Source organism: Sparus aurata, chromosome 21 (genome assembly GCF_900880675.1).
Source record: "Sparus aurata chromosome 21, fSpaAur1.1, whole genome shotgun sequence".
NCBI classification, from domain to species: Eukaryota; Metazoa; Chordata; class Actinopteri; order Spariformes; family Sparidae; genus Sparus; species Sparus aurata.
The window spans coordinates 29,549,291-29,576,946 of NC_044207.1; the positions used below are offsets into that span (position 1 = coordinate 29,549,291).

General features: G+C 42.5%; 1 protein-coding gene across 5 annotated transcripts in view; it reads right to left on the reverse strand.

Moving 5' to 3' along the window:
* Positions 1–588: 588 nt before the first annotated feature.
* esyt2a (extended synaptotagmin-like protein 2a) overlaps positions 589–27,656 on the reverse strand; it is a 46,522-nt gene continuing 19,454 nt past the window's right edge. For 2 of the 5 annotated variants that reach the window (XM_030403852.1, XM_030403853.1), the window contains exons 6-25: positions 27,568–27,640; positions 24,585–24,674; positions 17,961–18,016; positions 13,631–13,751; positions 12,857–13,033; positions 12,611–12,693; positions 11,647–11,695; positions 11,282–11,371; positions 11,059–11,154; positions 10,116–10,217; positions 7,627–7,689; positions 5,965–6,039; positions 5,640–5,726; positions 5,388–5,537; positions 4,880–5,307; positions 4,660–4,758; positions 4,448–4,579; positions 4,246–4,351; positions 3,982–4,031; positions 589–2,571 (exon numbers count right to left, since the gene is read on the reverse strand). In XM_030403852.1, the coding sequence (XP_030259712.1) occupies positions 2,526–2,571; positions 3,982–4,031; positions 4,246–4,351; positions 4,448–4,579; positions 4,660–4,758; positions 4,880–5,307; positions 5,388–5,537; positions 5,640–5,726; positions 5,965–6,039; positions 7,627–7,689; positions 10,116–10,217; positions 11,059–11,154; positions 11,282–11,371; positions 11,647–11,695; positions 12,611–12,693; positions 12,857–13,033; positions 13,631–13,751; positions 17,961–18,016; positions 24,585–24,674; positions 27,568–27,640 (2,173 nt within the window). In that variant the 3' untranslated portion in view covers positions 589–2,525. The remainder of the gene's footprint in view (positions 2,572–3,981; positions 4,032–4,245; positions 4,352–4,447; positions 4,580–4,659; positions 4,759–4,879; positions 5,308–5,387; positions 5,538–5,639; positions 5,727–5,964; positions 6,040–7,626; positions 7,690–10,115; positions 10,218–11,058; positions 11,155–11,281; positions 11,372–11,646; positions 11,696–12,610; positions 12,694–12,856; positions 13,034–13,630; positions 13,752–17,960; positions 18,017–24,584; positions 24,675–27,567; positions 27,641–27,656) is intronic. The other 3 variants (XM_030403855.1, XM_030403854.1, XM_030403856.1) reach the window with 3 other exon arrangements.

Below are 27,656 nucleotides of genomic sequence, written 5' to 3' on the forward strand. Positions count from 1 at the left end.
CCGGTGTCTTTAAGCAAAGGAAGGACGATTCAAAGTCAGCGCACAGCGTCATGATCACAAACCAGGAAAGACAACCAGACAGACAGACCTGTGACAACCAATCAACCAATCAACCAATCAATCATTAATGGAAAAGAAGATTTACGTATATTGATATAATATAAAACAGTCACGGGGACTTTTTCCTCCTTTGAGTAGTTTTACTTTCATACTCTGAAGTTTTGTCCCGGTTATATTTTCATACTTTTACTTGACTTTTTCCAAGGCAGGACTTTGAAAGAGTTAAAGAGTAAAAAGTATATAAAATTATATATAAATATGTTTTATTTATTTATTTATTATTTTATTTAAGGATCTGGATAATTCCTCTATTTCCACACCAAGGAGTTAATTCAGGGAGAAGTTCACTTTCTTTAAACTCTGATTTTGGTCTCCACCAACTCCTGATGGAAGTATATGGCACTAGCTAAATGCTAATCATGCTAATAGCCTGTGTAACAAACCACCTGGCACACACACACACACACACACACACACACACACACACACACACACACACACAGTAAAGAGACTCATCAGAGGACACACTGCTGTACAGCTCCATGCTGCTAAAGCTCTTTATTTGTTTTAAAATACATGTAGGAGACATTCGGAAAACAAACTGTTGGAGCATTTCGTTGGTTCTGTTACTCTTTTCGTACATGTAAATATTTTCTCTGGGTCGTGTGAATTTTTAAGGCACAAGATAAATTAAGAAGACGGAGGAGACGGACCGCCTTTTCGGAGGACAAACCCAGAGAGGCATCGCTCTCGTTTGTGTAACGGCTGACAGACAATCGTTGTGATTCTTTACAGAGTAAAACACAGAAACAGGACAGAGAGGGTGACGGCTGGAGAACACAAATATAAAACAGTAAAAGACATAAAATGCAGAACGGCACAGTTCATGTACATATATGTAAAATACTTTCTTGATGTGTGATACGAACACGGAAAGGCAAAAAGTCTGTGTGTGTTTTGAAGGTCAAAGGTCACACCGAGCTCCTCCTCATCATCTCCAAGCTGCTCTTTGGCTTCGTATGACCGCGTAGACAATATGTGCATTTATTCATCTTGTTAGATATTAAGAATTATGTATTCTGTGCATTTGTCTCTGTTATAAATCCCTTTCTGAGCGAGTGCTGTAAAGTCGAAGCAGTGTTTAATACGATGTGCGTGCAGACAGTTGTATGAACACCGAACAAAAGGAAAAAAAGGTAAATGTCGTTCTCATCGCCGGCGCGTCTCGCTGGAAACGACACTTCAGTTAAGACTTAACGTTGATTCATAAACAAAACGTGAGCGACTCAGAATGATTGTAGTGGAGTTTATGATGACGTCGACAGACGCCCGCTGCGTGTGTCGAGATAAAACAAAAAAAACAAGCGATTTATACACAATGTCCCATTTCTTAGGAAAGGAAATGCCGAAATTAAAATCCTCTCACTTTAAAAAGCCGCTGTGTGTGAAACAGAGCGACACTGGTGCAGGCGTGTTAACGCTTTTCATGAATTGACGTAAAAAACAACTTTAAAAACAGACATCTTTTCTTTCTTGATGAATTTAGGTAATGTAAAAATGTTAACTAAGAGCAAAGATGATCCCCGCTAGACAAAATAAAACACACATATGTGCAAATATTCAGTTTTACAAAAACACACCGGTAACACTCAGCGTGGCTTCATCTTCAGTGTAACAACAGGCGGAAAACATCTGTGTTGGCAAACTGAACCGCATGAAATTTAAAAACAATATTCGTATCTTTAAAGATCTTTCCACCCGGCTAACACGCGTTATCACAGAGAGATAAAGCTGCGTTACCAAAAAACGCGACAGAGTTAAATACTTCTCGTCTCTTTGGTGGCGTCTTTCCCTGCGACCGCCGCTCGGCTTCAGAAACTCCGTCCAGAATGTTTGTCATTAAAAAAAAACCAAAAAACAAATTCAATCAAATAAAATTACAAACAATCATTTGGCCAAGTACAAAGAGACCACGCCTCTCTCTTCTCCACACCGCTCTCTAAAAAAAATACCCCGTCTGTCTCGTCCAGCATCATCGTTTATATTTACAAACCTGTACATCGTCGCTCGTTACTGAAACTCGAGGCAGGAAACTTCTGCAAAAAGCAAAAGAAAACAAATAGATATCGTCGTCCTCTAGAGCTGATATAAATATGGCGTATAGACTTTCCACGGCAGAACATTATGAGATATATATATATATAGTCTTCTACACGTTGTATACTCCCTTTAGTCTATCAGCCTTTCACTTCTTAAAGGGGAGGTTTGCCTTGCGACTGACTGTGATTAAATGTCAAAAGCTGCTTTTTCTGGTTCAAGTTACGAGTAATGAAAATCAAAGAAAAAGAGCCACACTGGAAGTGGAAGTGTGTAAAGTGGAAGTGTGGTGATACGATGATGATGATGATGATAATGATAGTAATGATGATGATGATGTTGATGATGATGGTTCCCGTCGTAGCCGTCTATAGTTGGTGAGGCTTCGCCAGGCCGTCTCCGCTCAGCTCGAACCTGCAGGAGGAGACAGAGGCTTTTATTTTGGCAGCTTGCAGCTTCTTCCTTTTCCTTCAGCTGGCTCCGACGTCAGTGTTTTATTAAAGGTCTCATATTGTAGAATGTGAGACGTTCATGTCTGAATGATTATAAAGCAGGTCTAGGAGTTATTAACGCGGCATTCACGTGCTCTTCTGACTTCACTCGGAACGTGTTGACAGCTGATTCCAGTATTTGTATGACAAGAAAGACAAAACGAGACGATACGATGACTTTGATCAAAGTTTCTCACCATCAGCTGAATGTTTACTTTCGTCCGCCATGTTTCAACCCGGCAGCTCGAGGACCAAAACGTTCTCAGACTGTCCGAGTTGTCGCTCTAACTTAAAGGGATATTCAGGTGTAAATTTAATCCATGGTCTAACACACCGCGAAACCGTGTTAGACTCCCTCCCGAGAGATCAAGTTAGCAGACCGCTAATTTACGGAGTTTTATCAACCTCAGAAACGACCGCACGACAACAATACACTGCAGTAAATGGATCCAAATATAAACCGCCACCAAAAAGCCACAAATAATGCTCAGAACAGCACCAAACTTCAGCAACAGTACAAATAGGGTCTCAGCACATAGTCCGGGGCATCTAACCTCCGCTAGCTTAGCTGGATTTCTACTGAAAAGCTGACTAAATTTACCACTCTTCTGCAGCAGCTTCCTGTTGACGGGAAGTCCCGACGAGTCGATTACCGAGTGCAGTAGAGTTCCGCGGCTCATGGATGAAAATGTATGATTATGACTCCATGGAAAAGCAATCAAAGTTCATATGTGTCTTACCTGCCAGTTTATAACAGTTATTATCGAGAGCGGACAGGGAAAAGAACGGAATTGAGCATTTCTAATCGCACTCAGTAATCGTTGCGTCGGGACTTCCCCGACCCGGAAGCTGATGGAGGAGAGTTGAAGTCTGTTTTTAGCTTCACAATAGAAATCCAGCTAAGCTAGCGGAGGTTAGATGCCCCGGACTATGTACTGAGACCCTATTTGTACTGTTGCTGAAGTTTGGTGCTGTTCTGAGCATTATTTGTGGCTTTTTGGTGGCGGTTTATATTTGGATCCATTTACTGCAGTGTATTGTTGTCGTGCGGTCGTTTCTGAGGTTGATAAAACTCCGTAAATTAGCGGTCTGCTAACTTGATCTCTCGAGAGGGAGTCTAACACAGTTTCATGGTGATTTAGACCATGGATTAAACTTACACCGGAATATCCCTTTAAGAGGGTGTTCACGTGAACTTTCCCAGACTGATGAGCACAGTATACATTACCTAACTCTGCTTTATATGAAATACAACCGACAGTCTCACATTGTGCAATATGGGACCTTTAAAACATCACATATTAAAAAGTGAGTTTTGTGTGAACAGACTCACCATTGTGTCCAGCCCTTACTGATGTCTTCATGGGTCAAATCCACCAGAACCTGATGAGAAAAGACAACAGAGTTCACTTTAATGGTGCAAATAAAGATCCCATTTGAATGACTGCATACATCTAACATATAAAATGACACTATTCAATTATGTCCAGACAATTCAACTATTATAAAGACGATGAAAGACTTATAATTTGGACAAAGGATCTAAAAGTAAGCGACTCTTTCGCCCTGATGTCTGCCCGTCTACTGAAGTCTGTACCTTTCCCAGAAGGCCTTTGTGTTTGGAGAGCAGACCTCCGCCGTTCTTCACCGCAACATCCAGAGTCCGCCTGTGGAGCTCCACGAGGGAAACGGTGAACTCAAACCTGACCAGGCACAGAGAGACAGAGCAGACAGTGTATTAACGACTCTGTCCCTCCTCATGTCGAGTAGACATCATCAGCAAGGGGAGTGGGACTCACGTCTGGTCGTAAACTGGGTTGAGGTTTTTCTTGAAGGTGTGAGTTTTCCTCCTGCCTGACCTCCGTTTGTCAGGGAGCAGGTAGAGGCGGACGTAAGGATCTGAGCCGTGGTCGGTGAACGCGATCAGGTTTCTGCAGGAGGAAAACGGACAGATGTTAGTTCAGAGCAGGAGAGAGTTGTAAAGAGACTCATCTCTGTCATCGGTCCGTACCTGCAGGCGTGAACGACCACGATGAGTTTGTTCCTCTGGGAGCTGTGTCTGACCGTCAGCTGGATCTCACCCAGGGGGAAGTGACTGGGGCCTGAACCACTACAGAGGGCGAGAAAGTGGAAATATGGATTCATCCGCTGCTAAAAATAGTCCCCAACAAATGCACAACGTTTTCTCAAAGTGACGTTTGATACAAACTACAGTGAGCGGCTGAAGTTACTTTTGCAGCTGCTGGATTCTCGTCTGCAGCTCCTGAACGGCATACGGGTTGGAGATGTCCGATGCGATGCTCGGCGTCGGTTCTTTGCCTCCAGCCAGATACTGCTGGGAGCCAGAGATGGCCAGGTTGGAGGTGCTCCTCCCGGTCTCTGCCAGACTGTGACCTCCTCCTCCTCCTCCTCCTCCTCCTTGCCCTAAGTCCATGCTTCCTGGGGACCTGAAGGGATCATCGGACTCCTTCCGCCGGTTCAGCAGGTCCTGGGCCGACACGGAGGCAGAGCGGGGGATGTCCTGACTGGAAGACGGAGGCTTGGAGGAGTCGGAGGAGACGGAGGGCCGCGGGGTGGAGGAGGAGCTGGGTTTGCGGACCTGCACGGAGGATGGGGTGGTGTCCGAGGGCGAGGACGTGTCCTTATCCAAACACAACACCTGGAATTACACAAAGAGGACAAATGTCAAGACAAAGGACTCTTTTTTTCTCCCCACCATCTTGCAGGTCGTCCTCCTACCCGCAGAGCCATCTTCATCTTGAGGGTGCAGCTCGGTCCGGAGTTCTTCATGGGGAAGCGCTGGTTCAGAGTCATGTCCTCGGCCTCCAGCAGGCGGCTCAGAGGAAGCGTTAACGTCCCCAATGTGCACTCGTGTTTGTCATCCTTCACCTAAAAGAGAGAAGACAGGGAACAACAACATCAGCCCCTCAAACATCCAAGAATTAAGGATCTGTAGACATGAGAGCGGAGCAGCTATCGGATGATCCGTACCTCCACCTCCAGCTCCTGGGTTTTGGGGTTGTGGATGAGGAAGGTGAAGGCTTCCTCCCACACGGGTTCATTGGTCTTATATCTGATCTGGAGGAGGACACAAACAAAGAGGAGTGAGAAGGAAGAGAAACAGAGGGACAAGACTACAAACACACGTAACTGAAGATATTCGAACGAATAAAATCTTGTGTACGGCACCGTGTCATCTGCAAACAAACAAAAGATCCATCTCATCCTGGAGAAGAAAGCACGTAACAGATTCCCCAAAGTGTTGAAGTATAAGAGACTATACTATACTAACTTATTTAATGTTGCTGAGTCTCACCTTGCTATCGAACGACTTGTGTCCCACAGTGAACTGGACAAACGGACTGGGATCGCTGGTCACTTTCTTACCGGACTGCAGAAGAAGAAAAAACAGGTTTTTACAAACGAGAAACAGCGACGGCGAGCAAACCTGCGACAGTATTTTAGAAGTTAAATCACAGGAGAGTATTTTCAAACAAAAAAGATGCATTGATCAAGATTAACTTTAGCTTGAGCATCTTTTTCATGTTATGTAAAATCATAAAAACGTGCACTTAATCATTAAAAATCTTCTATAATGTTTATAACACTGGAAATGCTTCAACAAAAACATGAAATGTAGCTTTGCAGTTTGTGTTGAGCGTTCAAAATTCACATTTTGAGCTCATACGGAGCGTTTTGGGTCGAAGATATCAGAACTTTACCGTGATACCAAACAACCCACAGCTGCTTCACACATTTCAGCACTTGATGGCTTAAATGTGTTGATTTAAATGTGAAATTAATTAATGTCTCTGAAACAGGAAGTCTGTAAACAGACCAGATCAGTTTGAAAGAAAAAGATTTGTAGAATCAAAGAATGTGAATGTGTTCTGGACAACAATGTTGTTATTTACAACACACATTGTTAAAGACACGGTGAACAGCTTTTAGTCAACAAACATGATTAGTGGAGTTTGTTAATGATTTCACAACAGCAGTCAGTCAGTAGGTGCAGTTCCTGTCGCAGCAGCGCCCCCCGATGGAGACCGGCAGCAACACAGCTCTAAATCATGGTCCAGTTTCAAAATGTTAAAGGTCTGTCGGTGGATCATTACTGAGTTTATCTAAAATCTTTAATGTGGAAAGACCTCAAACTGATTACAGATGGCTTTTATTGTTATATTGTGTGTGTTACATTTTGCAACGACAGCAAAAAGCAGCCAGAGGAAATGAATAAACTTCTACACAATTCTGCACCAATGCAGCTTTTAAAAGACGTTTCCATGTTCGCATTCAAACCACAATGTTCACTGTGGCCAAAAGTATGCAGACAGTCTCATGAACTATTGTTCCGGAGCTACAACATCCTGAAGCTAAGATGTATCATGTTCATCAAAATGACGAGGTGTCGGTCAAGAACTTCTTGCCATCTTGACCAGCTGATCTGACTTGACCAACGGAGTCATACGCGACATCATAAGCTAAAACTGGGTGATCCACACTGCTGCAACTTTCCCCCCAAAGTTCTGAAATGATTTAATCTCGTCACAAATCTTTGATTGCGTGTCGTCTTCCACGGTGAAGGAAGCTGCAGCTGAAGAGGAGGGTGACACGAATGGCAATCAGTTATTTGTAATCTGCGACCTGCTTCAGCATATAATGAGGTTTTTTTTAGATGATACGGAGCTTCAACACTTTGTCTCTTTTCCTTTTGTGACCACCTGGTTTTGAACATCACTGATACAGTTGTTGCTAAACGGGAGTAAATTCCTGCAGCTGGTTTTTTTTAAAAACATCTGGAACTAGAAGAGTGGAGGCTGCAGCAGCGGATCAATAACGAGTTGGTGTCCACATACTTTTGGCCACACAGTGTGAACATCTGTCTGTGTGAACATCTGTCTGTGTGAACATCTGTCTGTGTGAACATCTGTCTCCGTGCTCCTCAGTGTCCCTCCTCTGTATGTCGGTGCTTCGTTACCTTGATGGCCTTACTGATCGAGGCCTTCTTCAGCCCCGCTTGGTTGAACTCTAACGGATTGCGCTTTGATTTTCCCCCGGGGATAAGGCAGGAGAGAGCATTCCACACACACACACACACACACACACACACACACACACCAGCAGGTTATTAGGGGGAGGAGGGGCATGCAGGACGGAGGAACAGGACCACCACCATCAGCACAACACAGGGACACAGACAGAGAGACAACATGGAGGATGATCACATGGTTAATGTCAGTCACCAGTTAAACATGGACATGAGGTCACAGCTAGAGTCCGACCGGTACTGGATTCATCACGCCGACGGAGCTGATGGATCGGCAGAAACTTCCATAAATCAATGTGCAACATACCGGCCGGACTCTAGTCAGAATACATGAGATGATGGTTGATTTGGACAGAGAGGGAATGAAGGAATCGTTCTGGTTGAGAAGAAGCTCAGATGGTTTCATGTCGTGCTGATAATTATACGACATGTATATATTTGTATATTTGTATAAATCTGTTGGTGTTGAAGCTCCTCCTCTTGCAGAAGGTCATACACAACATATTTAAAGGGTAACTCCATCAATTTTACACATTAAAGTGTGTTTACAGGTTAAAAAAATATGTGAAAAAGTAGCATAAAGTCTTTCATGGCTACAGAGGAGGCTGTATGTAATCAGAAGTGGGTGAGTTGCATTGTGGGTAATGTAGGCAGCAGGTGATGAAAAGCAGTCCACTGGTCTATGATGATTGGGCTCAGTGGCGTGCACAGACTTTTTGAAGGGCAGGGGCGAAAAGAAGGGCACTTTATCGCGCATTTTGGCTCCCAAGAGGGCACTTTAGTGCGTGTTTTGGCTCCCAAGAGGGCAGTTTAGTGCGTGTTTTGGCTCCCAAGAGGGCACTTTAGCGCACATTTTGGCTCCCAAGAGGGCAGTTTATCATGTTTTAACCAACCAAGGGGGCAGTTTAGTGTGTTTTGCCAACCAAGAGGGCACTTTGGCACGCTTTTTTTGGCTCCCAAGAGGGCACTTTAGCACACGTTTTGGTTCCCAGGAGGGCACTTTAGCGCACGTTTTTCAACAATTGGGCCACGAGGAGGGGCAACTGCCCCCCCTTGTGCACATCACTGATTGGGCTCATTATGGACAGTTTCAAATGATTAAAATCAATACAGCAGAACCAGAAATATCACCTTTTTTATTCCATGCATTCTTTTCAAAACCTGGTGCCTACATTACCCACAATGCACTGCAGACAACTGATCAGATTACATGCAGCAGGGCTCCTCTCACTTTGATGTGTGTAACACTGGTGGAGTTATCTTTTAATTAACAACAGAACTATCTGATAACGAGGTCACACTCCTGTTTTCATCATCACACCGGGACACATGATGTTAACGTATCTCAGGATGTGATCACAAACGTCTAACTGAAGAGAAAAAACATGACTTTAGGTTGGTAAAACGTTCAAAATGACACGATAAAACCGACTTCATCTTTTCATCCTGATCTCACATGAATAATCTGGGTCAGTTCGCTTCATGTCAGATCAGCGGAAGCGAGCAGAGAGTCCGATTTTTAAGCAACACACAGACTTATTGACGATTAAGTAACTCAGACAAACAGCCAGATCAAAAAAGTCTGTGTATTCCTTTAAAATGCATCACTTTTGCTTCAGTTTGCCATGAAGCCAAGTAGCCATGTGCTGCCCCCTGGTGGCAGGACCGGGGAGAACCCACCACAGAGGGAAAGCTGCAGGGGAGGAAAACTCTACTCACATACAACGAGCTCATACAGGAAGGATGGAGGGAAAGCAATCCAGAGAATTCACCCTCCCTGCTCTCAGGTAATCTCAACCATCAAAATGCATTCCTTCCTCTCAAACAGCTCACGCATAAAACTAATTTACGACTCCAACGTGGAGTACAAATACTCCTTTTAACTGCCTGGGAGGTGGAGGATGTTCACGGCATCGACCTTATCTGTTTGGAAACTGTTAACTAAAGCTTTCAACAGGACAAATACAAGATGTTTTCACTTCAAAAGCATTTCTACGAGTCTAGAAATCAAAAATATCTTAATGTCTTCCAGGACTTTTTATCTCCGTATATTTGATGATAAAAACATACGATGTACTGAAGCTGTTTGCTCGACATAAATAAAGCTGGTGAGAGGAGGAAGGATGCTTTTGAACGTTCTCATTTTCCTAATTTTCTACTTCCCGTCACGTTCCTCGGCTTTGTAATCAGTCAAACTCCAACAAGTAACATTCATGACAAATAACAATATTAATGAATTCAACTCATGCACTGGCAGGGATTCATGCTCGTCAGGCAAAACAGTTCAAACCTTCTTTTTTTCTTTAATAAAAACACGAGCAAAAATATGACAAAAGGAGGATGAGCTCTAGCAGAAGTAATCACACCTCGGCTTCGGTTAAAACTACTCTGGGATGCAGAAAAACAGCCAGCGAACTCACAAATAAGGTCCGATAGAGAGAGGCCGTGTTCTCGCAGAACACCAGGCCCGCCGCCCGCCTCTCTTTTAAGTATCCAGAGCCCAAGTTCCCCTCGAAGACGCTCTTCAGAGGGGGAGGAGGGAGGAGGAGGAGGAGAAGCAGAGGAGAAGAGGAGGCTGAAAAGAGGAAGGTGAAGGCGGCACGGCAGAAATAAAGTTCTGCTGTGACGATCTCGTTAACACTGATCACTCATTAGCAGCGCTGGAGGAAACCCGAGGAAACATTCTTATACTACTCTGTGAAACTGTAGGCAAACTAAATATTACTCTTTTCTTACAGAATAATCTGCTGATTTTCTTCTCCATTTACTGATTGAATGTTTCCTTTGTAAAGAACAATCTTTTCGTTAGTGTTTACTTTCTGTTGCAGCTTTAAGACGAGATGAAGTGAAGAGCAGAACAGAAGTTTAGAAAAGAAGATAAAAGTGAGACTGTGGTGAGAACTCTGAATGTAGACCGACAGTGTTTTAAACCATCCAGAGCAACTCATATTCTGCAGCACTTCTTTGACCTTTGGTCAGTTCTTCTTCGAGTCCAACTGGATGTTTGTGCCAGATTTAAAAGAAATTCCTCCTCGAGGCGTTACTGAGATATCAAGTTCACAAGAACGGGACGGACAAACAGAAAAAACACAATGCTTCCATCACGGATAACCAAACAGAAACCCTTTAACAAAGGGCATGAAGGTAAACAACAGCTCAACAGTATGTAAGAACAAAAAAGGAATAAAGTATTTTAAATCTTATCATTCCTAAATGTATATACGTGCTGAAAATAAGCTCTCCTTGAAAGATGAAGCATCTATAAATCACCATTTTCGTCTTAATAAATATCTACAGGTGTCATATTTGTTGACTCTAGGATGCTGCAGGTGCATGCTGGGAGGTCGGACCAGAGCGACTTACAGGCAGGTTTCTGGCTGAATCCAGGAAGACGACGAGCAGCGCGGACGAGAGGCCGTCGTTGGCTTGACAGCGGTCGGCTTTGATGCTCATCAGCGCCTGTGAGGGAGAAAGAGAGAAGATGAGTTTTTGGTTCGATGGAAGAAGAAGAAGAAGAAGAAGAAGAAGAAGAAGAAGAAGAAGACGAAGAAGAAGAAGACGGCGGCAGGTGGTTTTGGTTCTGTACCTGGTCCAGCTTCTCAGGTGTGGGCAGCAGAGATAACCACTCCAGTTTGAGGTGCAGCTTCCCTGTAGCCACATCTTGCATCACAAACCACTGAAGACAAACACGAGGTCACTGTTAATATCAATATTATAACAAGATATAAAGACTATTTCTAACCAACAGAGCAAAATTCACAGAAATGGGAAGAGAAACAGAAATCAAAGACACATTTTCACAGATGTTTTACAAACTTTTCTCTACATCCTCAAAACTTTATCACAACTTGATTTAACACAGCAGAGATTTATTTCCAGATCAGGTTTCAGTTTCTGAGTCTAGGAGCAGATCTGACGCTGTAGTTCAGAGAGGAAGTGATTCAGATTTACCTCATCGACCTTCTGTTCCTTCTGGAGCTCGGCCAAGTCGATCAGCAGGCTGAAAAACAAGTCGCACACGACACAAAAACTTCCAATTAGAGGTTTGTTAACGATGCCGACTCGTCACAACGGATATATTCGTTACGCTCGGTGTGAAAAACTCTTACGGACAAACTCTTTATGTCAAGTAAGATTTTTGTAAGATAAACATCCAGATGTGCAACTATTCTCATCACAGTGTGCGTTATAGTCTGTAGTGTCAGTACTTTGACTGTATATCTGTGTGTTTAACTTTCATTTTCACCAACAAAGTGATTTTTTTGAATGTTAAATTAATGTTATGAGCCACAACTAAGAATTAATTTCATACAGATTCATCATCTCTTCAAATAATCACTGAATCTTCAGTCTAAACATCAAAAAGTGGGAAAAAAGTCATTAGAGTCCAACGTGACGTCTTTGAATGTCTCGTTTTGATGTCCAAAACACAAAATGTTGAATTTATGACAATACAAACACTTTTTTAGGACCAAAAACAAGACGATGATTTGGATTTTTTGTGGATTTTTTACTTAAATAGAAACGTCATTTTACTAAATTATTACTCAGTCAGTCGATCAGTTCTCAACTGTTAAATTAGATTTTTTTTAAGAGAAGATTATTATTAAATTGTGTGATTTCAGCCTCAAATGTGCATAAACTGAATATCTTTGAGTCGTAGACTGAATAAGACGTTTGAGGACGTCGTCGCTTTGGATAAAATGTCCAGAAATTTAATGGAGCAAACAACAAACTGATTAATAGAGAAAATGATCCAAACTGTGTGGCTCACTCATGAAAAACATAAAAACACCACCAGACATAAGAGACAACAAGTTAACATGGTGTTTGTATCTTTTGAATGTAACTAAAGAAACAGAGCAGGTATGTGAAGTTATCTCAGGTGTTTTGTTGATTCATCAGAAAGTCGTACCTTCCCAGGAAGTCGTCTTTGTCGGTGTCTTCGTCAAACAGCTCGATCTCCAGATTCTGTCCCGTGTGGTCGTATATTAAGGCCTGTAAAAACACAAAGACATGAACGTCACACACTGAACACAGGACTGATGTACACCTGACAGAAACACCTGGAGGTGTTAGAGAACAGGCCCACGAGTCCACTGACGCTGCAGGAAAACACAAATTCAGACGTATGATTTCATATTCCCTCTGAGCGGCTCACCTCGTACACTTCGTTCCACTTCGGGTGGACGGTCTCGTGGACGACTTTGCTCTGGAAGAGCTGAGTCCCGACCTGGATGACTCCGTACGGGTCTGACTTGCCTTTGATGAGCCCTCCCAGGAACTTGTCTTTACCCAGCAGGTCCTGGGCCTCGATGAAGTGGATCCTCAGGATCCCCTGAGGAGACGGGCGGGTGACGAAGAGCGTTAGAGGAGGTTGGACCAGAAGAGGACAGACATATTTAGTGTGCATTGACCCTTTGACCAAAAAGGACAATCTGCACCTTCAAGCCTCGAGGAGGACTCCTTAAAAAAACTGTCAACTTAAGTTACTTAAAAGAAAACCTGCGGTCAAATAAAAAGGGGAAACAGCTGAGGATAAAAATAGATTGGAGGAAGTCAACAGCTTCCCTGCTCGCTCACAAAGAACAGAATGAGTAGTTTACTTCTAAAATAAGAAGCTGCTGGTGTGACGACGGATACAGAGGAAATCTGAGCACTTCACTTCATCAGACAGGGTCAAAGACAACTGCACAGGTTCAGTGTGAGATGATCTGAATCTGAACCTGGACAGGATGTGAGAATACAATGAACATCACTTCTTTTTCATTGTAGTGATTTATTATGAGGAGAAACTAAAGTTCAGACATTAAAGATGGAAGGAAAGTTCAGCTGTTTTCAAGTTTTCAGTGTGTGTGTGTGTGTGTGTGTGTGTGTGTGTGTGTGTGTGTGTGTGTGTGTGTGTGTGTGTCTGTGTGTGTGTGTGTTGTGTTACCTTGGGCATTGGGAAGCGAAGCTGGGCCAGCTGAGCTTCTCCCACCAGAGGGATGGTCAGACGGTTGGGCAGGACCAGGAAGCTGTAGATGATGTCCTGGATGATGTTGTCACACAAACCACTGAGAAGGATGGACAGAGGAGGAGGAGGAGGAGGAGGAGGGGGAGGGGGAGGGGGAGGAGGAGGAGGAGGAGGAGGAGGAGGAGGAGGAGGAGGAGGAGAGGGGGAAAGAAAACATGGAAGTCAGTGAAAGAAGTTCTGATGATTTGTTTTAGTGTGATTTAGGTGAACTGACCCTTTAAACACACACAAACAGCTGAGGCTGCAGCACGAGGATGAATACGGCTCATTTAATTAGCTGAAGGTATTTAAATAATCTGAGCTGCGTCTCTCGTTTCGTCCTCAGCTCACACATGAACTTCTGACTACAGACAACGATCCTGTGGAGTTTCACCTCATCTCCTCTAGAGGGCAGCAGCCACCTGTGTTAAACCTCAAACAGCTGATCCTGGGCCAGCTTCAGAGGAGAATTTGCAATGCAAAGTTGACTTCAGTGTTGATGTGCTGATCCCTGGCTGCTGTACGCCCACTAAACACAATTAAATCCAGATAGATGTTGGATGCTGTACCCCACACACACACACACACACACACACACACACACACACACACACACACACACACACACACACACACACACACACACAGCTGAGGGTCACCTCAGGTTTTCCTGCAATTTCATCACTGAGAAAATAAAAAAAGTGCCCTCACGCTCACACACAGGAAGAGAGTGAGGAGGGTGTGGTGAGGGCAGGTCTTCAAAGCAGACACACACACACACACACACACACACACACACACACACACACACACACACACACACACACACAGCTGAGGGTCACCTCAGGTTTTCCTGCAATTTCATCACTGAGAAAATAAAAAAAGTGCCCTCACGCTCACACACAGGAAGAGAGTGAGGAGGGTGTGGTGAGGGCAGGTCTTCAAAGCAGACACACACACACACACACACACACACACACACACACACTGGTATTTTCCTCCAACTCGTCGAACAAGCAGAGCTACATTTCTCAGGGCGGAGTCTTTTGCAAACCGCAGCGAGTTTGTGAGCTGAAAACAAACAGTAAACCAGCTCCAGGCCCGGTTGTTCTGCTGGCATTTAGAATCTGGACTGGGAGGATTCAAAACAATCGATGGACGCGCAATAAAAACATGTAGCAACTCCAGACTGAAATATTAACAGCCGACATGGACGCTGCCCAGAGATTTAATCCTAATGACTTCTTCTGATCCCGACTTTTGCCTCTTTTACACACAAAGATCTGCGTGGAATTAACGCTTCATCCTCTTATCAGAACGAGCTTCACATTTGTAGTTTTGAGTGAAACTTAAAAAGCATCTTGCAGCAGTTTGCAGCTCATTTAAAGAAGAACAGCAACAGAAAACATCCACGACTTGGGCGACACAACTAAATGTAAAGTGTGTTGTTGCTGCTGCGTCTTCCTTCAAAGTGGAGCCTGGAAATGCTTTAAATCCAGCCCGACATCACATCTCTGTCTGCGGCCGCTCTCCTTTTCATAATCACGTTACTATAAATACCATCACTTAGTGGAGGGAAAAATAAGGGTCATAATCCATTCTGTGATCCGGTGGTTACCGTAATGGTTTCAGCAGAAGAGCCTGAGCGATGGACGGCTCCGACTGCGTGTCCACTGGGAAAGTCTCTTCAAAAGCACCGACTTCATTTTGTCATTATACAGATCGGGGAGGATGTGAGAGAGAGAGAGCGCCGAGTGCTCGCAATGGTTTTTTTTTAGTTTTCCTGCAGTGAAGAGTTCAGAGTCGGCACATGTCAAATCTCTCTGACAAGGACTAAAATAATTGCTTTTCTGTAACATCTCAGTTTTCTATTAAAAGACTGAATTTAAGTGAAACATCTGAGAGTTTCCTGACAAAGAAAACAAAAAACGTTACTTCCAGCTCTCTGGTGGAGAAGAGGCTGATGACGCTGAGTGGAAGCCGGAGTGAAGAAGAGGAAGAAGCTACTTCAACAACATTAATGCATCTTTTTATTGCATCTGTAGCATTTCTACTCTTTTGGTATATTCATGGAGAAGTTAACAAAAATCTCCCCAGAGACTGTTATATCTTATATTATAAATCACGTTTATATCACGTTTTTCATTGCCCGGCGTCACATTCTCCCACATTACTATATTATTATTATTTTTCACACTAGTCTGCTGTACCGTTGCACCTCGGACAGAGAAACAGAGAGGAGGGAGAATATTTAAACAAATTCCAGCCGCCCTGGAGAGAAGAATTCCCATTTCTTGAATAAGTTTTAAAGGGAAAGGGTCTGTGAGATGTGCCACGTCGACTTTTCTGTCAGTCACGGGGGGTCGCATCACGTCAAACGCTACCGAGAGGCTGACAAAGAAAAACTGAATAAATGAATGAATGAATGAAAAGGGATGAATATGACTTTGTGCCACAGATCTACGTACGTTTATGATAGAGGGAGAATTATTCTGTGTTTTATTCGGAGAAAAAAAAGCAAGTTTTGACGTAAAAATGCAGTTTGATTTGACTTATTTTGCTATTTTCATTCTTTACATTTCGATGCAGGAAACTTCTCGGGGGGCAGGACGCCCAGAAACCTGCTGTGGTTTCAAAATCCTTTCTGATTTTGAGGTCGGCAATTTTGATGGGAGCTAGCAGAGAAAGAATCAGGTCGTTCAATAAAGCGGATCCGTGAACGCCATGAATGTTTAATCAGGACCAGACAATGTGTTTTAAACTCATCTGCTGCTTTCTAAAAAAAGCTTTTTCTGCTTATTGGTTTGCTTCCAAGTTGGAGACGACACACGAGAGAAAAGACTTTTCACACAAAGATAAATATAGTTTCCAGGATCTGAGAAAGTTTTACAAGTAACTGATATTAATGGATTTACAGCTCACTAAACAAAAGGTTATATAAGACCTTGCAAGTACATAATTCAAGGTTTCTCGTTTCGCTCTTAACAGCGTTTTAGGGCTGCAGGAGTATTTGTGTTGCAGCCGGCCACTCGGGAAAACTGGCAGCGAGCCGCGCTCTCCGTGCCAACTCTCGCTCTATTAAAGGTAACCTGTGGTGTTTTTGACCTCTAGCGGCGCCTCGGAGCAGGAGTGGGTTCCTACCAATGGTGTCAAACTAATCCGCTGATCTACAGGCAGGCAGTGATGAAAGCAAAGCACCGGACAAGTGCGGAGAGAAGAGGACTTTCTGCCAGTAAACATGGATGTAAATAACGCTGGTTTGAGAAAATGTAAACTGAATGTAAACAGAACTTTTTTAATGTTTACAAGAAACTCAAACACAAGGAAGAAAACGCTCTTTTACAGGTTTGGGGGGTAGAGATAGCAGTAAGACAGCACATGCACGGTTCAGAAGAGGTATGTTAGAATGGATTCCTGTGGTTTAAGAAGAAAGTAATATAATAAGGCACGGCTCTGTTGTTGAATTCCTCTGACGACTTATTATTGATTATTATATCAACGACTGAGTCACTGAAAGAAACTATTAAGCACGTCTGAGGCTGAGTGTCACTCTCAGGTCTTTTCTTTGGCCTCATAATGTTTGCATTGAAAAGCAGCTGTCAGTTGGAGCCAGATGTCATGAAGCTGAACCATATATTTTTATCCAGTGTCATATGAGGTCAAATCATTCCCATAATGCACTGCCAGATGACAGGTAAGGAAGTAGAAGTTGATGCAGCATTTAACCCCGGGGGTGTGCAGAGAGATCCAAACATAGGCTGTTGAGGGAGAGCGTTCTCATGGCGACAAAATAGTTATGACATCATGTCTGTATTACACACACACACACACACACACACACACACACACACACACACACACACACACACACACAGATTGCTTTGATAATCATGACCAGGTGCTTCACACACTTCCTCACACAGTTCCTCAGAAAGCTAGCTGGCTAATAGAGAGAGCAGCTGTGTGTGTGTGTATGTGTGTGTGTGTGTGTGTGTGTGCGTGTGTGTGTGTGTGTGTGTGTGTGTGTGTGTGTGTGTGTGTATGTGTGTGTGTGAGAGAGACCGTTCTGCTCTTACAGCAAACTGATTTATTCTGATTAAAATCAATGGATGCACAGAGCAACACATGACACACAGACGTGCAAATGCAGATTTTAAAATAGAAACACACACACACACACACACACACACACACACACACACACACACACACACACACACACACACACACACAGTCATGACTCACACCATCATTACACACAGTTCCTTACTTGACACCGGGAATGTCCAGCATGTTTGTCAGTCCTGTCCAATTGATGTCCAGCAACTGAAATAAAGAAGAAACATGATTTAGATTTTCATAAAAAGATTTAATAAACTGCCCACAAATAAATTGTATTATTGAGAGTCGCCTTTTGGTCCCACAGCAGTTCCTGTTCTAAAGGAGACCATCAGCTGTATTCAACCCAGAAAATTCATGCTGCAAATGCATTATTAAAAAACGTTGATAGTTTGAGATTTTGTGTTCATGTTTGGAGACAATGCTGATGTTTACTACCTATTAAATGAGTGAAATTTCTTCCTGACAGCAGCTTTTGTTTAATGTCACTTGTGATGAATGACAACGGAACTAAATATTAGTAATTAATCTGATTTGAAAGCCTGAGTCAGTCAAACTCTATGCGTGAATATATCTCAAGTTTTGGTCTCTGTCACTGTGAAACTTTTATGCTCTCCAAAGTTTCCCAGCACCGAGGTTTTCTACGAGACGTTATCAGCTCCTCTCTGACAGCCTCATGAGTCAGCGGAGCAGCAACAGCAGGAGCCGAGGTGCCAAACTTTAAGTAAATCGACCCAATAATCAATACAGGGGGGCAGCCAGGGTTTAGCCTTCACACAGACAGGAAGTGACATTAACAAACAACCATTAATCAAAGACACATTCAAACTATTGAAACTTCTCCTTCAGCTGCTTCTTTATACAAAGTTAAGTTATCAGACAACATTTCTGCAATGCAGTTTAGTTCCCCGTCAGTCGTGAAGTAATGCAGTTTAGCTTCCAGACATTAGCTAAGCAATGTAGTTTTCTCTGTAGTTTAGCTCCTAGCTTACATTATATTGGGCATCCTTACACCCAATCTCACGTTTTCTAACTTATCTGCTTGTTAATACTTTTAGCAGAATAAATTTATATATATATATATATATATATATATATATATATATATATATATATATATATATATATATATATATATATATATATGTAAACATATATATATTCAAACCCTAATGTTTAATCTTTCATACAATATGGGCATTATTCAACCTTTAAAGTCAGCAATGCAGTTTAGCTCCTAGCTTACATTATATTGGGTATTCTTACACCCAATCTCACATTTTTAAACTTGTATCTGCTTGTTAATACTTTTAGCAGAATAAATATATATATATTCAAACCCTAATGTTTAATCTTTCATAAAATATGTGCATTATTCAACTGTTATAGTCAGCAATGCAGTTTAGCTCCTAGTTTACATTATATTGGGCATCCTTACGCCAAATCCCACTTTTCTAACTTTTTATATTCCTTTCCTACACTTTTTCCTAACTTTTATACTTAAAGTAAAATAAATATATATATTCAAACCTAATGTTTCACATCTTTTATACATTATGTGCAATATTCAACTCTTAAATTCAGCAATGCAGATTAGCTTCAGCTTTTCAACACACCTTAAAATATCTAACATCTTTCATACAATATTGGTATTACTCAACATTTAAAGTTAGCAATGCAGGAGCTGGATGTTTGCTGAGCACTGGAAGGGAATGTTGTTTAATGACATTGTAAAATGTCACCCCCTACCCTATTATCACCTAAATAAAGCAGTGGATGCACAGTGAATAACCAGAACTGTGTTTTTCTATAAATCTATAAACTCTTATTGCAACCACGAGTCCATGACCTGTTGGATTTGTCTTTGTTATCCATCCAACAGGCTCTCAAAGAGATTACTAGATTACCATAATTCCATAAAAAATATTGAATCCTGATGGAGCCTGTAAAAGTGCTTCCACCATTTAATTTATCAAGATAATCTGTTATTATTAACCTTTCAACCCTCTGTGACTGAGCCTTTCAGCGAGTTCAAGTAGAGACAGGAAAAAACAGTCTGGAGAGATGGAATGATAATCTGTCCGAGACGTGCTGCCCTCCACAATGTGTTTGTTTTGGCACTACAACCTACAAAAAAGATGTGCAAATCCGAGTTTGTGGAGATGAAGAAACTCAACACTGCAGGCCGGAACACGTCCGTTCATCACACTCAGGAACGTACATTTTTACACATGTCAACCAGGGTTCTCATACTCAGAATGTGGGGGCTTAACATGGTTTTATAACCCAGTTGTTACACTTCAGCAAAAAAGTGGGTTACCTGAGGAACCTGGTTATAAGGACAAGTCACATATTGAATTTTATGTCATTACGACATCCAACAGTCCAACAGTCACCGCAGTATTGAGCAAGGCTGAATCACAGCACACACACCTGACACACCCTACATCTACTGAATTCAGTGATTAACGCTGGTGTCAGTTCTTAGTACCAGGTAAGACTGATACTACGATCTGCATTATAGTACTGACAGTACCGGCAGCAGAGATTATAGCAGTGGGAGTTGTATTACTACTGTTTTATCTGCATGTAGCCCTTTTAGTAGCACTGTTGTCGAGGGAGTCCCCATCAGTAGTTAAGCAATGCAGTTTATTTCCCTGTAATTACTGAAGCAATGCAGTTCAGCCAACAGTTTTTAGTCAAGTTAAGGGTCCCAGACAGGCATTATTTATACTCCTTCAGCCGTCATACTTCGTTTTACCAAGCCATGTCAGCAATGCAGTTTGGCTACCAGCCATTGGTCAGGTAATGCACTTCAGCTCCTACCTTAGACAATATTCTGTATCCTTAAGCTTTTCTAACTTTTCATTTTGCTTCTTCACTTTTCATGCAGCTTTTATCTACTCATTCATACTTTTAGCAACACATACTCTGTTTAAAATAGTTTTCAACAGGGTCCTAATCATATATAGCATCGAGGTCTAGATGGAGCTGGGGTTTGGCGGCCAAGCAACGTCTACCAGGCCTGAGTGAGACAGGTTGAGACAGGGCAGGTCTTCATCCCGATAATCAAGATAAATCGCTTTTCAGAGAGTAAACAAATCAATCAGACCCAAGAAACGTAATTATCTGTTTTGTGCTTTGAACCGGGCTGCTGTGTTCCTGCTGCAGATCTGGACCGACTGCCGGTCAGTGTTCAATCATCGTTACACAAACTGCAGCGTCAAGCTCACAAGACAATCACCAGACTCATGTTAGGAAGGCACTCAGCTCAAAATAACACCAGTCCACTGACCATGTAAGGAGTGTGAGCCGGGCAACGGCTGTCAAGGTTAACGTACCTACACGTGGACCTGATGTCGGTGTGTTTGTGTTTAAAAACACGCAACTGTTCGTGTCAGAGAAAGGATTGCGTGTGCCCATGTTTGCATGTGTATGTGTGTGAGATTAAGAGTGACCGTTGACTTGAAGAGGTTATGAAAGAGGCTTAAAATGTCAAATGCTGGAAACCGTTATTACAACTGGAGCAAATGAAGAGCAATGCGGAAAACAGACATGTGAAATTGCTGAATATCTCTGCACATTTTCCACTTTTATAAACATTATGCTTGTTAAAAGTTATGAACTCAAACCCAAGACTCGTGTTCAGTGATGGACGAGGGTCTCAGATGTTCTATTTAAGTAAAAGTAGTTTGTCCAGCGAATAAAAAATAAAACTCCTGCATTCAATATTGTGTTCAAGTGCAATTCTTCATAATGGTTTTGTAAACAGGATGCGGATGACAGTAGGAGACAGTGGAGCCTCAGGCAGTCTGGTGTAAGATTACTCAAATGGTTACAGCATTCAAGAGCCTCTAAATGTCTCTCACCGTTACATTATCAGCTGTCATGTCCGCCTGCAGCTAATGATTTGTGTTGCCCTCTCTTAAGAAAGGTGAAGGAAATGCTGTTTGTCAAGCAAACACATGAGAGCTATTGAGCTCAGCAGCGTTAAATGTTGAGAGCTACTTTTGTTTTTCACATTCTGACCCTTAAATGTTTTGTTGTTGTGGTGCTGTGGCAGCTCCTCGCTCCCTGTGATTTACCCTTCCAGACAGACTCCTTCTAATTTTCCCATCTGCAGTGTAGATATTCAGAGCAGCGGGACGGCTGCATTTCATCAGTGTGTGTGTGTGTGTGTGTGTGTGTGTTTGTGTGTGTGTGTTTGTATAAGTCAGAGATGGCAGAAGGTGACATGGTCGGGTGTTCCTGTGTGAAAACAAGGACATTAAGGCGATGGTGGCCGGCTGCTCCTTGTTTTTGAGTACTTAAATTTTGTTGTATCTGCAGAAAAACAACAGAAACCAACAGAGTTTTTCCTTCGTCGGTCACATGCACAAGAAAACCATGTTTTTCTTCCTAGGATGACAAAGGACTGAGCTGCCCTACGCCTCCTCTGATTGGTCGGGACTCATTGAATTTGTTGGTCTGGTTCAGTGCCCTTGAGTAGGGAGAGTCGCGACAACTGTTCAAAGTTCAAGACGCCTTCAGAAAGTTAATAGATGACAGATAATGTATTAATTGATTGATTGATTTACAGTACTGGGCTGCTTGTATGCACAGCTAACTTTGAGGAGCTTTTGAGGGGCTCCACCGTCCGCCATCGCTTTAAAAAAACAGAAATGACACAACTCTTTCTTATCCATGGCTGCAGGTAAATATCTCAGGGTGAGCCAATCAGAGGGAGAGGAGTGTGAGCGAGGCCTTCACCATCCTGGGAAAATACATCTGTGCTACAGAAAACAACTGGGGACATCTTGACTTTTAGCTCTTAGCTCAGGTGAAGCTCCGAACACGCTTGATTCTCCTCTTCCCATAATGCAATTCATCTGATCCTTTCCACTGGTAGACATCCACATTCTTCTCCACATATCCAGTTTGTAACAGCTGTTATACACGTTGAGCTACTCAAGTGATGTTGAGCTATGTAACCACTGTGGTATGTCCTGTTTAATACGACCACTAAACTGATCTAGATGTGTGAAATCGGTTTTTCTTTAATCTTAACGCCAGACTTTTTCTTTCTCATGACTCCGTGTTAATCTGCGTGGACGTGTGGCACATGAAATGTACAGAGTGTGAGCACATGTGACCTGCTGGCGTGTGTTCGCGTGTGTGTGCAGCACCACAGAGGTGGGCGGTTAGCTTTTTGTGGCCTAGTTAGCGCTGGAGACCACAACGCCACTCTGCCAGGCGGGCACAGGAAGAGAAGCAAGGTAGCGTGGGGAATTCACAGAATGAGTCATGTAAGAAAAGCATGACTGTCACTCAGAAACATGGTATTTAAGATAAAACAATGCTCTTAATTTGCTGTAATGCAAAATGCACCGTGATCTCTGAAGGCTCTTTGATTGTTTTATAACCTTTATAAGCACAAAGTGTCTGTAAGCGACTATATTTCATATATTTCATCACCAAACCTGGTCAGAGTGTTCTGAGTTTTGCTGCTTGCTCTCCTTTCGAGACTGAAACTAAGAGAGCCTCGATACTAGCTGTCTGTATCTAACGCAGTCGTCCAATAACTGTTCAACTAGTCGTCTTATTTACTCTTGTAACATGTGTATGTTTACTGTATTAATGACAGTGTTTTACTTCCTGAAAGGTGATCCTTCACTGGTGATAGTTCCCAACATGTAGCACAATCTGGCTGATTTAGCAGCTAGTCTATAATAATCCAGTTTCTCTGTCAAGGTCACAGGAAAGACAGATGTGCGATAGATGGTGTGTGTGCAGGAAAGACCAACATAGTAAATTACAGTGTGGAGAATCAGGAAGACAACATTCCAGACACAAACATGTATAAATAAATACGAGTCGAGGAGGATACAGAACTCAGCTGTTAGCCTGCAGCTAGGCAACATGTCTGTCACAACACGACTGTGTGTTCAATGTGAACACAGAAAACTGGTTTTTGAAAAAGCCCCATGACAGTCCGTCACTGAACAAACGGTCCTGTGTCTGATGTGACAGCCGTCATGTCGGCTCCTTTGTGCTGCACGATGGAAAGATGCAGCATCCAACAACAACAACGCCCGAACGACCGCTTATCAGTCGACTCCACCCAGATGCACAAGATATAAATGAACACATCTTTCTGAGTGGAAAAAAAACCTGATCCAGACTAAAATCCTTAAAATAGTTCTCTTCTCTTCTTATATTTGATCGTGTTTGCTCAATCTCAGCCTGAGATCTCAAACAATCACTTGCATGTTGATGGCAGAAGAAAAAGATCAAATCACTGTTAGATGCACAGACGTCTACAGCTACTCTGTCGTCTAACTTCAGGATGAAAATTTCTCATTTCTGTTTGAGGCTTTTGATGCTGCTTCCTTTCTTTTTAAAAGTGGGTACCAGTATCAAAAGCCTGAATCTGGAAGATAGAGGCACAGGAAGGAAGACGGCAGTCAGAGAGGAGGAATGTACTGATAAATGAAGACTGCTGATGGGAAAACGTTCAGGAAGACTGAAGTGGAAGATGCTGTTGTTTGGTAGAACTGTACGTAACACATAGATGCATAATCCGGTCAACATATACAGTATCAAGAGAGGGACGTCCAAACATATTAAAGGACTCTATCAGCAAGAGTTTTGTTTTAATATCAAAGTAGTATTAATCAGAAAATAAAACTCTGAACTCTACAAACTCTTGAGAGAGAGAGATTTCTGAAGGCTTTCTTCTCTGCATGTGCGTGTCATGACAGAGTCAGAGGACGAGGTCAAAGGTCGAGGTACTCACCGGTTTCTTGAGGAAAAAGACGGACAGGGCTCCGATCAGAGGCATGTCGCCCAGCAGAGGCTCCATCACCACTCTCATCGTTCCATGGAGCTGGACAGAGGACAGGAAACATTATGAATCAGTGATGTGGACGCTGTATATCTCATCTATAACGCTGCAATTAGACTTCGTGAAATGTCTTTTTCAGAAGGTCACTGTGTCAGATAACGTGATCACTAGCTCCTTTTATTTTTTGATGTGAAACTAAGATAACAGCACCGCTAAACTTGCCAGCTTGCCAGATTTGAAGACTTTTTTTTAACTCTGTGCTAACAGTTAGAACAAAAACAGCGTTGAAGTTTAATAATTAACCCCATTTAATGAGGCAGGATGTATGGTCTCCTGAAGACACATGTTGCAACGAAGGGTTTTATGGGTAGTCTTGAAGAAAACAACCACACTTCCCAAATATCAGCAAAGCATTGATGAGCTGTGATGGAGAGCTGAGAACGACACGTTGCTATTTTCAGTTTTAATAGCAGCGCCTTGGTTATATTTAGAAGTGTTGAGAGGGAAGTTTCTACCACAAACACTTGTGGTTTTCATTTTTTAACAAGGCGTTGTTTTAGCCTGAGTGTCCGGCAACTGATTATTTAATCGTATTATTTCATTAGCTGATGCTAACGAACAAAAATTTTAAAAAACAAACACGAAATTGTCTCCTAATCACCCTCGTGCACGTTCGCCTCATGACACAATACACAAAATGTCATGTTCAACTGTTGCTTGTGTTGGATCGCTCTTCTGCTGTCATTTGTCTTCCTTTTAAAGGTGTAATCTGTAAAATATGGCCAGAATTCAAAGGTAACTAGTAAGCGTAGAGGGCAGCATATCACCAGAGTAACCGTCGACTGCTGCTCTTATCCCTGGCTGTGGCTAGCTACCGTTAGCTAATTAGCTTATGGCCCAGTCACATTAGAGTTTTCCTGGGACGAGAGCTCGGATTATGAGGAGAGTCACCAGGTGCGACGGGGCTTAACCAGGGTTTAGCAGCCTGAGAGTTGACTGGGACTGAAGACAAGACCAGCAGAGATCAGTTTGAAGACAGGGTAAAGAGTATGGAGGTGATTTACAGAGGGTCAGCATCAGCACGTAGAGCTGGAATATTTTCACATCCTCCTCTCTGACCTCAAGTTATTTGTATAAAGAGAAACCCAGACTGTTTTGGTTTTTGAATAAAGTGTTTTTTATGATGAGCTGGTCTCAGTACGGTAAACAGGGTTCGTACACATTTTTCAAGGTCAAATTCAAGCACTTTTCAAGCACTTTAAAGGGTAATTTTCAAAAATTTCCAGTACCTTATCGCTGGGTTTTTTCACTTTTTATCACAAATATGTACATTGTATTATGCTGTTCACATCTAAAATGATGTTTCATGATAGCACAAACTTTAGAAATTAAAGGAGAACACAAAGTTATATCCAAAAAAAGGGAAGCCACTTGGCATTCTTTAGGCACACTTGCACCGAGACAAAGAGAGATCTGAGAGCACCCTGTAATTTTCTTTTTTGACATAAACTTTTATAAGCTGTTCGCTTATTCATCAAAGTTTATTAATATTGAACATGTCATCAGTCCAAATTGCATCAAATTCACCTTCTCCTCAGCCATCCTTCTCTATTGCTACCAGGCTGCATGTGTGATGATACACACACACGTAAAAGAGAGGAACTTAAATCCAGAAAGTGTGAATTTGTATTTGTGTGTGGGAGAGCTTTTGAAACATACGCATATATCTACAACTAAGGAGGCATAACGTCACACTTGATCCTCACAGCTCTGTTTTGTAACTTCAACCTCATTTTATGACGTCGTCTGGAGCCCACTGGCTTCTTGCTTTTCAAGAAACAAAGCCTAAACTCTTTCCCTGACATTCGGCTGTCTCCATGTTTATCAGACTGTGAAATGCCGGCATTATAAAACTTGAGACGGTGGACTCAAGAGAGACGATCTGGGCTTAAATCAGTCACCGAACTCTCCAAAGACAAAGTGGAGATTAAAGCCGAGGCAAAGCTTCTTTCACGTCGAGCTGAAATTACAGACACGGCTGATTATTCTTAAGAAAAGCGAATGTTTCCTCTCTGAGCTTTTCATTATTAGGGACGCTGCTTTCTCAGTGGCTGCAGTGACTCAAACCTCAGATATGCAGTCTGACCGTCTGCATCGCCAAATTTGGTCTTAGCTCACTCTGAGTAATCAAATACCAACATTTTGCTCATCAAAATGGGTGCAGTGGAAAGATTGGAGATAGCCTCATGTTTATCCCCCGTCGCCCTCCTGCAGCTTAATCCCGCCTGATTGGGGATGCTTTATAAATCATGTGCAGCAGATAACAACTGTGTCAGGATCCATTTATCACGGAGAAGAAGAAACTGATGTTGTTTGACATTTAAAAAGGGAAGAAAACTCAGGAAAATCTTCCTCCAGCATGACTCATTACTGCTGATGAGCTCTAAGTTAACATCTTTAGTGTCTGAACTACTTATTTCCTCAGCGCAGATGAAAAAAGCTGACACACAGCCCGCCACTGACGGCAGCTATAAAGATTCAAACCATACGCAAAGGGCCAATATTGACTCTGTCTTATACAAGCTGCTGTTTCTCCCTGTAAATCTTTCTAACTGTTTCCCTCCACTCACTTTCTCTGATCTCTGAACAGCAAACATGGCCTGATCCTCCCGCTAACAGCCGAGCAGATAACATCTCCTCTATCAGTCCTGTGTCAACACATTATGTAAAAGTGTCTCCGGAGAGGTCGCGGGTCATTACAGCGGTCACGGTCGAAGGAACGAGGGCGACCACCTTTAAACGTCCACATCTGTCTCAAAGTTTCTGTATATCAGTTAATATTAATATTCCTGTTCCAGCTCCATCGATCTTTGTTGAGCTTTCATGTTGTTCAAGAGTTAATCAATCTCTCTCAATCACAACACCGCAGTCGTACCTGTATGCTTTTGATTCCAGCTCTGCAGTAGTATTTCTTGATGTCCACGTCGATCTCTGTGTTCCCGACAAAGCTGTGAGGACGACCGA